This window comes from Hyla sarda, chromosome 11 (assembly GCF_029499605.1).
Source record: "Hyla sarda isolate aHylSar1 chromosome 11, aHylSar1.hap1, whole genome shotgun sequence".
NCBI lineage: Eukaryota > Metazoa > Chordata > Amphibia > Anura > Hylidae > Hyla > Hyla sarda.
Window position 1 is genome coordinate 73763850 of NC_079199.1, and position 16742 is coordinate 73780591.

General features: G+C 44.5%; 1 protein-coding gene and 1 long non-coding RNA gene across 5 annotated transcripts in view; one reads left to right on the plus strand and one right to left on the minus strand.

Annotated features, from left to right (window-relative positions):
- Positions 1-16742, plus strand: part of PRORP (protein only RNase P catalytic subunit) — a 134200-nt gene that overhangs the window by 58878 nt on the left and 58580 nt on the right. For all 3 annotated transcript variants that reach the window (XM_056546292.1, XM_056546294.1, XM_056546293.1), the window contains one exon: positions 10816-10923. In XM_056546292.1, coding sequence (XP_056402267.1) covers positions 10816-10923 — 108 coding nt within the window. The remainder of the gene's footprint in view (positions 1-10815; positions 10924-16742) is intronic.
- The window catches only part of LOC130295488 (uncharacterized), a 118295-nt gene continuing 115077 nt past the window's right edge, over positions 13525-16742 (minus strand). For both annotated transcript variants that reach the window (XR_008848852.1, XR_008848853.1), the window contains 2 exons: positions 16088-16307; positions 13525-14809 (listed from right to left, as the gene is read on the minus strand). This is a non-coding gene — a long non-coding RNA (uncharacterized LOC130295488). The remainder of the gene's footprint in view (positions 14810-16087; positions 16308-16742) is intronic.

Here is a 16742-nt window from a genome sequence, read left to right on the forward strand (position 1 = left end):
GTTTTATCTTATGCTCCTTGGCCAAACTTCTCTTGTCACTCCTATAATATAATCAGATAGTTAATTGCATTTCCTCATAAATTTCCTTTTTTTTTTTTTTTTTTTTTTTAATCCATCTGGCACTCCTGCGAAAACAAACTTATTAAGAAATTAATAAAATATAATCAAGTAGTTTCATTATGACATAATCATGTACATACGCAGTTTTACCTAAATCCATTCACTGGTCATACTCCGTGTATTCCTAATTTATCATATATGTTTCAATTGACTAGGTGTGTTAAAAATGGCTGCTGGGGAGTGGAGGTGAGAACTAATTGTATGAACTAAAATGGCTGCTGGGGGAGGAACTTCACTTTTGGGAGTGCCAAAATGGCTGCCCCCATACAGAATAAGCATGTGGCAGAGACTAGCAGCCTCATGGAAAGAGACAGAGAGAAAGCATGGAGTGAAGAAAGGTAAGATCTGGGTTATAACTTTAGGGATTAGTATTAGGGTGTCACTCCATAAGGGATTCTTAGCTCCATAATAATAATATTATACAGACCAATTTTCACACTCCCTCCCCCCTGCTTACTACAAAGACTCTCTTAATTGAAGATATGATAATTCTCACCATCCTATCACCAGTTTTTAAACATCGGTGTTAACTTCAATACCTAAATATTCGCATCATATTTTCAACCAACACCTTATGCCTATCTATTCGCCTCACATTCTTTTGTCTATCTATATCCATTCAGATGGTTACAATATAACTAAGTCACATCACAATTGTTCTCAAAAATCACGCTGTTATATATAACTGTATATTACACTGCTATATATATAAACCTTCTTATTCTATCAACCATCAATATATTTCAAACTTGCAACTGCCTTAATATCTATAATTTATCAATTCCATTTTGAACTCACCACATGCTTTTAATCAAAACTCTATTTTCTTTCTTTACAATTTTGTGTAATTCCCTTCCCCCACTTCCTCTCCATATGCAATTCTATCAATGGGATCAGATTACTTCTGCACATTCCAAAGCCCTCCTTGCAGCCACAGCCCCCTCCATCTCTCAAAAAGCTCAGGGTGTCCCCAGCTGTTGCAAACTAAAACCCTTTAAAAAAAAAAACTTAATTTTAGGAGATATCTTTAAAACACTAATACATTAGATCTAGTATTAGAAGGGAAGTTATTTCCCCCTCTTCGTCTTAATTAGCTAATTTCCATGGACACATTAAGACAAAACAAGACAAGACACATATCAATCAATTCAATCAGTTATAATGGGACAAGTTCCAGAAGTCTGCTATTGCCGGGAAAATCCCTTGTACCCCCAGTCCTAGACAAGCTCCAATTATGACGTTATACCAGGCGACCAGCACCATATCCGTCCTGAATCACTTATTATCTATTTATGACTCTTCTGTCCTAACCATTCTGATGATGCCTTAACATCCCAATGATTAATTACGACAACGTACTCCGCAACTCAAGTCCCCAATGAACAGTCCCAATTCCACTTATTCACTCACACACACTTCATACACACTCGGGTAGTAAGATAGATACATTATACATGGGTAATTGGCTGGACGAGAATTTATCTATCTTTCTCTTCTTCATCACAAACCAGTCATCTTAAGGCATCAAGATAAACCAAAGGAGGGGCAGGGCAGGAGCACTGTGACTATGTACAAGAAGGTGTTCTTACCGTACTTCCGGAGATGATCCACTGCCTTCCTTTGTGCCATCTCCTTTGGTTCAAAATGATTCCCCAATTCAGCGCAACTAGATTATGAACGAAATAGCCTAGCCCCCGTTGGGCGACATCTGTGGTGGATTAACTCAGCGTTCTTATAGCTATCTTACTCCCGGACAACTCCGTATACAGAATGTATATACCGAAGCATAGAGAAATAAATCAGACAGAGCCATTGTGCTTTAGCGTGCTGTGTGCTGTCCACTGGTCTTTATTTCAAATCGTTCAAGCTTATATCACCTTTGTCATTAACATAAGTTCCCACCCCCTGCTAGGGGGAAAGGCATGCCACTCCTCAGTTTTTCCCGGGCTCTCTTTGTTCAAAATCTTCAGACGGGAGGGGTGATATGAGAGAGAGCATATAGGGGAGGAGTGGACAAATAACAGGAATCAGCGACTGCTGATGAGTGGCCTCAAGACTATCAACTTGGTCTAGGACAGCAGCCAGTTTATAATATGCCTCCCGCTTACATCTGGCTCCATCTCGAATCAGAACACCTCGAAGTATACATTTCAACGCTTCCCATTGGGACTGTGGGAATGAGGAGTCAGAGGCATGCGTGGACGCAAACTCAGCAACTGTTGCCTTAAGGTCCGCCAAGCAGGGGACATCGGAGAGAAGTGTTCCGTTTAGACGCCAAGTAAATTCCCCTTTAGGAAAGGCAGGAAGATGGAGGGTGCAAGAGATTGCTGCATGATCTGAATATATCATCGAATCAATGACCGCGAATCCCAGAGTGGGGAGGAGATGATGGGACAGAAACTCATAATTGAGCTTAGAGTAAACTCCCCTCGCATGCAAGTAGAAGGTGAAGTCACGGCGGGAGGGGAGATGCAATTGCCAGGAATCACACAGCTGTTGTCTATGCAAAGAGCATTTGATTCAGTTTAGTGCAGCGTTGGAGAAAGGACTAGAGCCCATGGACGTGTCAAAGGAGTGGTTAAGGGCCACATTAAAGTCACCACAAACTATTAAGGTGCCTTGTTGAGGTCTCCCAGCGCCTTCTCAAGAAAGGAGCACTGACTGTTGCTAGGGGCGTACAGAGACGCCACTGTATATTCCCGGCCTTGAATAGAGCACTTTACAAATACGTAGCGGGTATCCCGGTCTGAGTAGGTATCTAAAATCTGAAACGCCAGGGATTTATGAAAGAAAATGACAACCCCCTTTACCTTTTGCGACGGGGAACCACTATGGAACCAAGTGGTATAGTATCTATTAGGGAACCTCCGCTAGCTGGTCTTGGCATAAATGGGTCTCTTGCAAGCACACCACATGCAACTTCTGCTTATGGAAGCCTTATTTTGGTTAATTTCCCAGGAACATTGAAATCCTGAAGATTCAGGGAGGAGACCTTAAGTGACGCCATCATGAATGGTAAGCCACAAAAAGGACAAGGAGGTGTCCCTGAGAACTGAGCCAAGTCGGACACTGTCTACAGCAGTGCAGGAAAAATGGAGAGAGAGGAGAAGGAAGAGGGGAGGGAGCCTGGAAAAGGAAAAAAGAACAAGGAAAAACAGCGCTCAACAGCATGGTGCACATCAAACTACAAGACAAGCTAAAGGCAATAACCAGGTAGTAGCAAAATCCTACCAGAGACCTACATGGGCCATAGGAGCAGGTGAAGGAAATATGGGGAAAACCAGCCATGTCCAAACAACACAATGCGCTGGATAGCGCCGTATGACCCCAAACAACAAAATGATATGCATAGTCAGTGTGAGGGAAACCCATATGAAAAAAGGTGGGTGCCGTCAAAGTCACGCAATTGCCTTGCTTTCTGTAGGATAGTCTCTTTAAGGGCAAAATAGTGAATACGGCAAATCACATCCCTCGGCTTGAGAGGGTCCGAGCTCTGAGGACGAAGAGCCCGGTGGGCTCTATCAATCTCAATGGGAGTTCTGGTCGGGCGATCCAGGATGGAGTTGAAGAAACCTGTAACTACTGGGAGGAGATCCGGAAGATGGACAGATTCTGGGAGCCCTCGAAGACGGATGTTGTTCCTGCAGTTCCGGTTCTCTAAGTCATCAAACTGAGCGTGCAGGAGTTGTTGATGGCGGGTTTGTTTGTGACCACCTCCTGTAATTTGTCCACTTTTGCCTGGACAGAGTGACGGAAGGCTTGGAGATCCTGAACTGTAGTAGTCATAACGGAAACCTCCTGTTGCACTTCATTGAGGTCTTGCCTCCAGGCTGTTTTAAGTTCCGATGCTAGAGAGGAAAGATCCTGCTTGGACGGCAACAGGGAAAGTAATGCATGTAATTCAGGATGACCACTCAAAATATGCAAGGCCTCACCGGAGGCTGAAGATACAGGTCTTGAGCAGGAGCCTTTGAGCAGAGCCCGGCGGGGCGTCCATGTGCATAGCCAGGGTAACAGGAACAGACTGTACTTTTGGCTCAGGGGGCTCCAATTCAGAGGGGCCAGGAGGATATACTGGCTGAGCTCCAGGATGGGATTAGGGGATTGGGCAGGATGTCCCATAGGAGACCGGGGTGGTGCAAAGGGGTCCAGGGTTTGGGCACAGTCCTACCTAATCCTCATGTGGTGGGTTTCCCTGCATTGGATTGTGGTGGTGGGAGTAGGGTGGTGGTGCCCAGGAGCCTATGGGGCCCTGTCTTGAGAGCCAAACAGGAAGGAGAGAGGTACTGTGTGGCACAGGAGAGCTCCAGTAGGCAGCAGGTGCAAGGAACTGCAGGGCAACCGCAGCCATTTCATCTGTCTCCTCTAAGTCATGCAGGGGGCATAGTCAGCAGGGCGGGATGCTCATGTGCATCGGCACCTCAGCGGCAGACCCCTGCAGATCAGGAGATCGAGCCGGCGTGCCCCGTATTGGGCCTTCAGGTGGAGGCAGAGGCGGCCAGTCCGGGGAGAGAGGCGGGGAGGGGCCTGCTCCACATTGTGCTTACATGGCAGGGGCATCGGGGAGCACTACAGGAGGGGAGTGCTGCAGTCCGGCATGTCCATATTCAGGAGGTGGACCGTAGCAGGAGAGAGAGGGCGAGGTGACTCACCCGGTGGTGTCTCCGGAGATCGCCGGCAGTCCGGCACAGCTGTGCAGAGTTCAGGAGCGGCAGAGGCGGAGGACCTCATGGGGGAAGATGGCGCCCACCGGGGGCCTCGCAGGTCAGGAGCCTGGGGATCCGGAGCCAGGAGGTAAAAAAGCTGGAGATAGGAACCCCGAGGTCAGCAGGGGTTCCGGTGCATTTGGTACCCTTTTTGTGCCTTTTGTTGCCCATTTTGCGAGCAGATAATCCCTCAATCGTTCGGTCAGGGACAGAGCACTCAGCTCGCACGTCCTCACACCGGCATGGCTAGACACGCCCCCCACTATATCTTTCTTGTACACTTGTGTCCAGTACTGTACACAGTATTTCATGTGCGGTCTGACTAGTGATTTGTACAGTGGTAGAATTATTTCCTTGTCATTTGCATCTATGCCCCTTTTGATGCACCCCATGATTTTATTTTCCTTGGCAGCAGCTGCCTGACACTGGTTACTACAATTAAATTTACTATTGACTAAAACTCCAAATCCCTTTTCCATGTCAATTGTCACCGGCTTTTTCCCAGCCTGGATTTTTCTTCCCCATCTACATAACCTTACATCTGTGTTGAATTTAATCTGCCACTTCCCTGCCCAAGCCTCCAACCTATCCAGATCCATTTGTAATTGTGCACTGTCCTCTATTGTGTTAACCACTTTACAGAGCTTAGTATCATCTGCAAAGATTGGAGATATTACTATATATTACTATATAATCCCTCTACAAGGTCATTAATAAATAAAATAAAAAAAATAACAGTCACCCAGTCAGAGTATGTACCATTAATAACCACCCTCTGTTTCCTATCCCTGAGCCAGTTACACACCTTTTCACCTAGCCTAAGCATTCTCATTTCACGTGCCAGCCTTTTATATGATATTGTATCAAATGGTTTGAAAAAAATCAAGATATACAACATCCAGTAATTCACACAGGTCCAGTCTGGAGCTCACCTCCTCATTAAAGCATATCAGGTCAGTTTGACAGGACCGATCCCTCATAAACCCATGTGCTCAGACCATAGACTGCACACTGCATCAAATTGCTTTGCATGACTGTTGTCCCAGAAGGAAGTTTCATATAAAGATGATGCACAAGAATTCCGACAAACAGTTTCATGAAGACAAACAGACTAAGGTTATGGATTATTGGAACCATGTCCTGTGGTTCAATCAGAACAAGATAAACTTATTTGGTTTAGATTGTCTCAAGCACGCGTGGCAGCAACCAGGTGAGTAGTACACAAGTTTGGGCCTGCAAATATGCTGCTGGCACTGGGGAGCTACTATAAAGAGTAAACATGAATGCCAACATGTACTGTGAGAGCATGATCTCCTCCTCTCAGAGACTGGGCCACAGTATTTCATCATGATAACCACACCAAACACATGTCCAAGACCATCACTGTCTTTCTAAAGAAGCTGAGGGTAAAGGTGATGAACTGGCCAAGCATGTCTCCAGACCTAAACCCTATGAACATATGTGGGGTATCTTTAAATTGAAGGTTGGGGGAGCGCAAGGTCTCTATCATCCACCAGCTCTGTGATGTGCTCATAGAGGAGTGAAGGGGGACTCCGGTGGCAACCTGGGAAGCTCTGGTCAACTCCATGCCCAAGAGGCAGTGTTGGAAAATAATGGTGGCCACACAAAATATTGGCACTTTGTGACCCAATTTTGACATTGTTTAGATATTAATAGGTGTGTGTTAATTTATTAACCTCTTAAGGACCCAGCCATTTTACACCTTAGGACCCGGCCATTTTTTGCACATCTGACCACTGTCACTTTAAACATTAATAACTCTGGAATGCTTTTAGTTATCATTCTGATTCCGAGATTGTTTTTTCGTGACATATTCTACTTTAACATAGTGGTAACAATTTTTGGTAACTTGCATCCTTTGTTGGTGAAAAATCCCCAAATTCTATGAAACATTTGAAAATTTTGCATTTTTCTAACTTTGAAGCTCTCTGCTTGTAAGGAAAATGGATATTCAAAATATTTTTTTTTATTCACATATACAATATGTCCACTTTATGTTTGCATCATAAAATTGACAAGTTTTTACTTTTGGAAGACACCAGAGGGCTTCAAAGTTCAGCAGCAATTTTCCAATTTTTCACAAAATTTCCAAACTCACTATTTTTCAGGGACCAGTTCAGGTTTGAAGTGGATTTGAAGGGTCTTCATCTTAGAAAAACCCCATAAATGACCCCATTATAAAAACTGCACCCCCCAAAGTATTCAAAATGACATTCGGTCAGCCTTTTAACCCTTTAGGTGTTTCACAGGAATAGCAGAAAAGTGAAAGAGAAAATTCACAATCTTTTTACACTCGCATGTTCTTGTAGACCCAATTTTTGAATTTTTACAAGGGGTACAAGGACAAAATGTATACTTATATTTGTAGCCCAATTTCTCTTGAGTAAGCACATACCTCATATGTCTATGTAAAGTGTTCGGCGAGGGCTCGGAAGCGAAGGAGCGACAAGGGGATTTTGAAGAGTACGTTTTTCTGAAATGGTTTTTGGGGGGCATGTTGCATTTAGGAAGCCCCTATGGTGCCAGAACAGCAAAAAAAAAAAAAAAACACATGCCATACCAGTTTGGAAACAAGACCCCTTGAGGAACGTAACCAGGAATAAAGTGAGCCTTAATACCCCACAGGTGTTTCACGACTTTTGCATATGTAAAAAAGTTTTTAAAAATTCACTAAAATGTGTGTTTCCCCCCCAAATTTCACATTTCTGCAAGGGTTAATAGCAGAAAATACCTCCCCAAAATTTGTAACCCCATCTCTTCTGAGTATGGAGGTACCCCATAAGTTGACCAGAAGTGCACTACGGGCGAACTACAATGCTCAGAAGAGAAGGAATCATATTTGGCTTTTTGAGAGCAAATTTTGCTCGGGGGGCATGTCGCATTTAGGAAGCCCCTATGGTGCCAGGACAGCAAAATAACCCCCACATGGCATACAATTTTGGAAACTAGACCCCTTGAGGAACGTAACAAGGGGTACAGTGAGCATTTACCCCCCACTGGTGTCTGTCAGATCTTTGGAACAGTGGGCTGTACAAAATTTTTAATTTGCACAGCCCACTGTTCCAAAGATCTGTCAGACACCAGTGGGGGGGTTAATTCTCACTGCACCCCTCATTACATTCCGTGAGGGGTGTAGTTTCCGAAATGGGGTCACATGTGGGTTTTTTTTTTTTTTGCGTTTGTCAAAACCGCTGTAACAATCAGCCACCCCTGTGCAAATCGCCTCAAATGTACATGGTGCACTCTCCCTTCTGGGCCTTGTTGTGCACCCCCAGAGCACTTTGCGCCCACATATCATATGGGGTATCTCCGTAGTCGGGAGAAATTGCATTACAAATTTTGGGGGGCTTTTTCCCCTTTTACCCCTTGTCAAAATGAAAAGTATATGGCAACACCAGCATGTTAGTGTGAACAATTAATTTTTTTACACTAACATGCTGGTGTAGACCCCAACTTCACCTTTTCATAAGGGGTGAAAGGAGAAAAAGCCCCCCAAAATTTGTTACGCAATTTCTCCCGAGTACGGCGATACCCTATATGTGGCCCTAACCTGTTGCCTTGAAATACAAGTGAGAGAGCGCCATGCGCATTTGAGGCCTAAATTAGGGATTTGCATAGGGGTGGACATAGGGGTATTCTACGCCATTGATTCTTAAACAGGGTGCCTCCAGCTGTTGCAAAACTCCCAGCATTCTTGGACAGTCAACGGCTGTCCGGCAATACTGGGAGTTGTTGTTTTGCAACAGCTGGAGGCTCCATTTTGGAAACAGTGGCATACCAGACGTTTTTCATTTTTATTGGGGGGGGGAGGGGGGCTGTGTAGGGGTATGTGTGTATGTAGTATTTTTTACTTTTTATTCTATTTTGTGTTAGTGTAGTGTTTTTTAGGGTACAGTCACACAGGCGGGGGATTACAGCGAGCTTCCCGCTGCGAGTTTGAGCTGCCGCACAAAATTTGCTGCATCGCAAACTTGCAGCCTGATACTCAGTGTAAGCCACTGACCATGTGAATGTACCCTGTACATTCACAGGGGGGGGGGGGGGGGGGGGAACCTCCAGCTGTTGCAAAACTACAACTCCCAGCATGCACAGTCTATCAGTGCATGCTGGTAGTTATAGTTTTGCAACAACTGGAGGCACACGGGTTGGGAAACACTGAGTTAGGAAACAGACAATGTTTCTCAACCAGTGTGCCTCCAGTTGTTGCAAAACCACTACTCCCAAACATTCTTTAGAGCCAGATGTTGCCGAACTACAACTCCCAGCATGCTTGGAGTTGTAGTTTTGCAACATCTGGAGGACTACAGTTTGCAGACCACTAATACAGTGGTTCCCAATCTGTGCCCTTCCAGATGTTGCAAAACTACAACTCCCAGTATGCCAAAATTCTCCAGGCATGCTGGGAGTTGTAGTTCTGCAACATCTGAAGGGCCAAATGTTACAGAACTGCAACTCCCAGCATGCCTGGACAGTAAGGGCATGCTGAGGATGTGTAGTTTTGCAACATCTGGAAGGGCACAGTGGTCTCCAAACTGTGGACCTCCAGATGTTGCAAAACTGCAACTCCCAGCATGCCCAGATGCCAAGGGCTGTCTGGGCATGCTGGGAGTTGTAGTATACAGGGGCCCATTACAGTAATGCATGTCGCTTTACGGCGACGTGCATTGCTGTAAAGGGCCCGACCACGGCTGAAGAGGAACTCACCTGTCGCCGCCGCCGTCTTCATCGCCGGGATCCGGGTCTTCAGGGATGAGGTAAGTACCGGGGCCGGGCCCCAGCACTCCCACGTCCCCCGCCGCGTCCTCCGGTCTTCCTCCCGTCCTCTCCGGACTTCCAGGGGCCGGGCAGGGCAGGAGGAAGTAACCGCCCCCCCCCTTGCGATTGGTCGGTTAGCTAACCGAAGAATCGCAGGGGATAGGAGGAGGTGGCAGGCTTGCCACCTCGCTCCTAGCCTTCAGCATGGTCCTGGCTGTCTGTGACAACCGGGATCATGCAAAATTACCGGGCGGTCGGGTCCCAGAGACCCGATCAGCCCGGTATCGCCGCAGATCGCAGGGGCGATTTCCCTCGCGATTTGCGGCGATCGCCGACATGGGGGCAGACATGGCCCCCCTCTGCGTTTGCCCTGGATGCCTGCTGAAGCATTTCAGCAGGCATCCGCTTCCTATCATGCCTGGCTCGCGGCAGGGACCGGAAAACGCCAGGGCGTATGGATACGCCCTGGGTCCTTAAGGCCCAGGGTGTGAGGGCGTATCCATACGCCCTGGGTCCTTAAGAGGTTAAACACTGTTATACAGGTTGTGCACTTACTACTTTACATTGTAGTAGAGTAATGTCTTCAGTGTTGTCGCATGAAAAGATATAATAATATATGTTCTTTATTCTATTTTTTTTTTTTTCAAATAATCATAACATGTTACCATTATAGTATAAAGAATGTGAGCAGCAGAGCCAGTGAAATCAGCTTTTGGAATGGAGCCATGTTAGATCAATACATACTAGATTCATATATACTAATTAATTGATTAGTATTGCATGCCATGTTCTGAACATGATAAAGCCACACTTTGTGTTGACCTTTGTTGTACTTTGTGAAGCTTTAGCTTTACTGGCATCATTCTCAGTGTCAATGTGTTACATAGAACAGTTGACACTAATTCAAAAAAATCAAGCAGTTTATTTCTATAAACTAAAATACAAATTATGATAGGGTACTTACTAAGATTCTGAGGAATTGCTGAATCTGTAAGTGCTACTGAATTTTAAAATGTAATGCATTTCCCCAGATTTTATGCATTGTTACTTGGTAAAATTTTTCAAAATATCATGTCTGTTTTATGCACGCCTTACCACTTATATGCCTATAGTTAACATTTTTAGAATTCTATACATGTTGCCTCACACAAGTGATTGGAGAAAATGTAATTGATGATAATGCTGCCTTTTGTGTTGTGTTTTGTCTCTGTAGGAACTGCAGACATTTTTTAAATTTGTGGATTCTCGACCGCCCTATGATATTGTGGTGGATGGACTGAATGTGGCCTATCTCTCTAGAAAAGTTCCACTTTCAACTCCTGTGAGTATTAAATAATTGACTGACTTTATACTTCCTTGAAGAGAAAAGCATGACTATAAAAATGTATGGGTAAAACCAACACAAGCAGGCGGCCACATGCAGCAAATATGCAGCAGTCGATTGCCACACAAACTTTTTGTTAAACTTGTGCAACGATTACCTACCACACTCTGGCCCCATGTGGCTGAAGGCTTGTTTGGTTTTACCCTAAAATTTTCAGTGTACTTTCCTAGAGAAGTGGTGATGGGACAAAAACAATGCATAATTACTTGCTGCTGCTTTTTTTGAAGTGGAAAAACTGATGTGCCTGCTCATACCTCGGACCTATTACTGTGGTTAGTGCTAGAGATCTGATACATTCTTGCTTTATTCGTTGTCTCTATTACACTCCTGTGAAACAAACAAAAAGGGAGTTTCTTTCTCTTATCTGTGATTTAGGTGCTGTGTGAAGGTGGGGACTTTCCTACATGCGGTGTGGATTTGTCCATTAGTTGCTTTTTTCGGAAACTACACATGCAGTTCCTACATGATCATCTAGACTTTCCATTTCTCCTTGCCACAGAGATCTGTTTGAAAGGAGTGATTAAGGTGTCTGTAAGAATGTGGGGACATGTCCTGGAAGGGGACAGTATTGCCCCTCACCCATCTTGGATTATCCTGGTTATATATGTCCCACTCTATTAGGCTCTTTTTTAGTCTGTAGTGTCCCAAGAAATTTGACAAAGTTTGGTTGCCGTGGCTCATTTTAGATGCCTTATTTGGTAAAACTCACCAGGCTGACTTGATGGGATAACCCACTGGATTCTTTTTCTCTCTCAAGGGATAGGGGGGGTTGATCTGACACTGTAGCGACTGGTGTGCTTGTGTGTGTTATTTTATGTGGTGGGCTTCTTGTTAATTGGATGTTTGTAGCACAGTGTCTTCCTCTTCTGTTGTTTTTAAGGGAAGCAAGTGAAAAAAGACACGCACCCCTAGTGAAGTACTGTTAGGTAAGTTCAGTTAAAAAAAGAAAGTGATCCACTCACTCTATAGTGTTGCGCTCAGAGAACAACACCTATATCGCCTGTATAGTGGATATCAAAGGTCCTGCAGCTTGCAATCCTTCCGATTACTGACCTCAGTCAATCGGTAGCAGAATAAGATGCATATGGTGAAAAAGGATATTTTTCTGCAGTGCGGGACCATGTAGATCAAAAGAGACTAAACTCTAATAAACAAGTTAAAATAATGTTTTATTGTAGCATGACAGAGGCTCTTGATGAAGGGCCTTTTCAAGGCCGGAAACGCGTTGAATGTGCTACAATAAAATGCTATTTTAACTTCCACAGTAGTACCTCTACCTCCACAGTTGTACCTCTTCTTCTCATCGCTGCATTTCCAGTACCAGCTTGGAAAGTCTACAATCTCAGGCATTGTGTGGGACACCTGCAAGGCCCTGTGGTATTGTCTTTATGAGGAATTCATTCCATCGCCTTCTACACAACAGTAGATCGGCATTGAAGACAAGTTTTGGAAAGTGACAGTTTCCCAACTGGGTTTGTGCAGTGAATGGAAGCACATCCGGATCCAGAAGCCTTTCTACCTCAGCCTAGTACAAGTTTGTTACTGTGGACATTAGGTCATATGGGCGAGCCAACGACTCCCGTGTCTTCCAGAACTCTGCCATGGGAAGGAGGCTTTATTCTGGCATGTTTGGACTTCCTGCAGCAAGGCCCTTTCCTGGAACTGATGGACCTACTTTCCCCTCTGTTCTTGTGGTTGATGAGGCCTTCCAGATGTGTGGCAACCTGTTTAAAGCCATCTCCAGACGGACGCAGACTGAACTTCCGCCAAGGGATCTACAATTAAACACTGACCCGTGCCAGACATTTTGAAGAATGTGCTTTTGGCATTCCCACCTCAAGATGGAGGATTTTCACTTGATCAATTCAAATGTCTCTAACAGTTGTGGATGAGGTGGTTAAAGCAGCAGTGGTACTCCACATCTTTGTGTTAACCAATCAGTCTATTCCCGTTTGGTACCAAGAAATGAGTCAGCTTTGCCATCTGTGGAAGCGTCTCCTTGTTGGACTACTCTGGCTGTTGCCCGCATGAGAGACCAGTTTTCTGAATTTTTTTCTCAGAGAGCATGGATGGCTGGACTGGCAGGAGTAAATGGTCTGAATGGACTTTTTCGCCTTCCTTAACTTTCTTCCTCTTTCGGAAAATTTTGCCCATGACAGTTTAATGTTTTTGTTTTTTCAGGGGACTTTGTTTTTCTTCCAATTGTTTCTGTATTGTATTTTTGTCCTCTGCGCAGTTTCATTATTTTATGTATATTGCCACATATCCATTTTGTCTTTGGTAAATAGGTTTGGCTCTCTCCTCGCTTTAGTGTGCAGACCGCACTGGGACGAGGAGAGAAACAATCCTCTTCACCAAAGACAAACTTTGTATTTGTGTATGCCCAGGTTTCCATTTTGTCTTTGGTGAAGAGGTGTTGCTCTTTCCTCGCCGTAGTGTTCAGTCCTATTTACCAAAGACAGATCTCTCCTTCTCTAATAGAAATAAAAACCCAACAAAGTAAATTTGCATGCAACATTTTTTTACTGGATGCAAAATATAAAAAAAAAAAAACTGTTTAAAACTTTGTGCTGTACTGAAATGTCAGTAATGTAATTTTTTAAAAACATTTTGGACAATACAAAGAACAGTTTTTTTCTGGTGTAATTTGGTCTATTCATCGCGAGTCATCCTCAGAGCTGACGCAAATTAGTGTCTCTGTTACCAACTGGTTCTAAGGTAGATGCTAGACTCTGTATCTCAGAGTTTGGCAGATTATCCTCCTGCCTTCTCTAAAAGCCTCTGGGAAAAGAGATGGGGGTGTGGAGGGAATAAGATTCGGAATAGGAGACATGGTGGGTGACAGGTGTGGACGGTGTGGGAATTGAAAAGAGGGGAGTGGAAAAAAGATGGGGTTTGGCTTAGGGACTGGGAAGGAAGGGTAGTGCAATGAGGAATGGATTGAAAAGAGGGAGTGGGCTGGGAGAATTTTTGGCAAGGGGAATCAATTTGATAAAATATTTGGCCCAGGCATAGATCATGGGGCTGAGAGTGGGAAAGAGGCTGAGTCGGGGTGGAATTGGATTGTGGCAGGGTGGTGAAATGGGATTGTGAAAAAGGACTGGGGCTGGGAAGGTGCATAGGATAGAGGCTGGGGAAGGGCATAGGACTGGAGATGGGCATAAGACTGGGGCTGGGCATGGGGCTGGGAGGAGGTTTTAACAGGGAATCAATTTGGGAAAATATTTGGCCCAGGCTTAGGTGTTGGAATGGGATTGTGGCAGGGGGGTGAAAATGGACTGGGACTGCGGAGGGGCATAGGACTGGCCCTGGGGGTGGGAATAGGACTGGGGCTGGGAAGGGATATAGAATGGGGCCTGGCATCGGACTGGGGTAGGTGGGGGTTGGAGGGGCGGCGCATGATTTCAGGGAGGTTTTGTAGGAGAATACTGTGAAACTCGTTCTGATTCTCAATCAGCATGTGCTCCATGTCAGGAAGAAGATTTTTGAAAACCCAAGATGGGTAGAAGGGGCTTCTGCTGTCTTTGCCCCCTCCAGTCAGGCAAGCAGGCAGGTATTTTCCTCCTTATACCTCATCATGAGTTGTTTCATTCTTGTCAGGGCATCTCTTAGCACAGTGACAAGATCTTCAAAATCCGAGACATATCTTCTCTGCCCCTGAAACAGCTCACCAAAAAGGGCACTAACCCCTGTTGGAGCTGAAATGTTGAAAAAGTTAGCTGATAGGGAAGCTTCCTTCGATTGCTCTCCAATACTTAAGACAATTGTACCGGGAGTTCTGGCATGTGGTGGAATATCTGGATCAGCAAGCCTAGAGACAGTCCTGAAATAGAATAGAGCAAACATCCAAATAATTGGGTAATATTTTTCTTCTTTTTCTAAAGAGATGGTGTTGAGTTCAGAAACGGCAAAAGACATGACTTTATTCATCAGCATTAGCTATCTTTCGGCTATCTCACACAGCCATTATCAAGCAAACAAGCGCATATAAGCAGGGTTTAAATATACGATGTGAAAGTGACATCATACAATGATTACCATACAATGACATTGTGTTATTCTTAAAGATCAATATACAAAGCAGCGTACAAATCTATATGACACATTAAGACACCCTAAGGGTGAGGGACTAAGTAGCAAAAAAAAAAAAATCACAAAAAGCGTGCATACATACATAAAAACACAGGTTACAATAGTGGAGGTGTGATGATTAAAATATCATAGACGTTTGGCCTAAGGACGTCCCACTCACCAGCAAATGATAGTGTGCAAGAAACAATCAGGTGACTGGCAGAACATGTGTCTGGCAGGTCATGTGAAACAATCAGGTGACTGGCAGGTCATGTGACTCTAGTGTTGGAGATGAATAGAACATATGGAGCATACAACTGGTTAGATGAAACACATCTAATAGTGCTGCTAGTGCACTTTAGTGTTGGAAATTGATATAGTTCATAAAGGGGTACTCCGCCCCTAGACATCTTATAAGATGTCTGATTGTGGGGGTCCCGACGCTGGGAACCCCAGCGATCTTTCCTGCAGAACTCCCCTGTCATATTGTGCACGGAGCGAACTTCGCTCCGTGCCTGATGACTGGTGATGCAGGGGCCAGAGGCCACACCCCCTCCCATAAACTTGCATTGAGGGGGTGGGTCTGTGACGTCATGAGCCTCCGACCCCTACATTGCCAGTCATCAGGCACGGAGCGAAGTTCGCTCCATGCACCAGATGACAGGGGATAGTGCAGGAGAGATCTCGAGGGTCCCCAGTGGCGGGACCCCCGCGATTAGACATCTTATCCCCTATCCTTTGGAAAGGGAATAACATGTCTAGGAACGGAGTACCCCTTAATGAAAGGAGAAAACCAACACTTTAACTAGGGATATATATGTTCACTACAGGCAAAGGCACAGCAATCCATCTGAGAAAAAGATGGGAGCTGCCAAGCAACTTGGTCGCGATGCTTTCTCTTGGAGGTCTTTCATGAAACGGTCCCTGGTGGACCTCCATCTCTTTCTTATAATTTTTTCTATAAGCATAAAAAATAAATAAATATATACATATCCATCATTTCACTATAAAAATTGAGTCAAATCCATACCTGATTTCTCTTTCTCTAAAGAGGATAGGCTGTTCCTGGTAGTGACAAGTGCCCGGAAAATATCCTCCCACAGCCGCTTGCAGGCGATTTTGTTGTGATGCTGGAGATGGGATTTGTCCCACAGTGGCATCCGTTCGTTTATCATCTCTATGAGGAGGTCACTGTTTACTACCACCTACAGTTTGGCAGCCTCCTCCTCATCTCAATGATGCACAGAACCCTGAAATGAGAAATTACAGATTTTTACATATCTACAATAACCTTACAGATAGAAGAGTGTTTACACAAAATATATAAATGTCTGTATATATTTATATATATATATATATATATATATATATATATATATAGGGGAATATGCAAATCAGCTCATTACATCACCTTTTCAGGCGATGTTCCCTGGTATCAGCTTAGCTCCAGTTACGGAATTATAAAAAGCTAATCGGGATTAATGCCAAGCCAGAACTCTCTCTCCAGAAGGAAAGAGTACCCATCTGCAGACAGCTGTTTCGGGGTACTTGCCCCTCGTCTGTATAATCTGTATAATCTCCACACAGTAGATAATGAAAAAGGTAACCACCACATTCCATAAGTTCACACATGTTATAATATAAGAAAAATCCCTTGTATGCAGGATTTGGCAGACCACATGCCA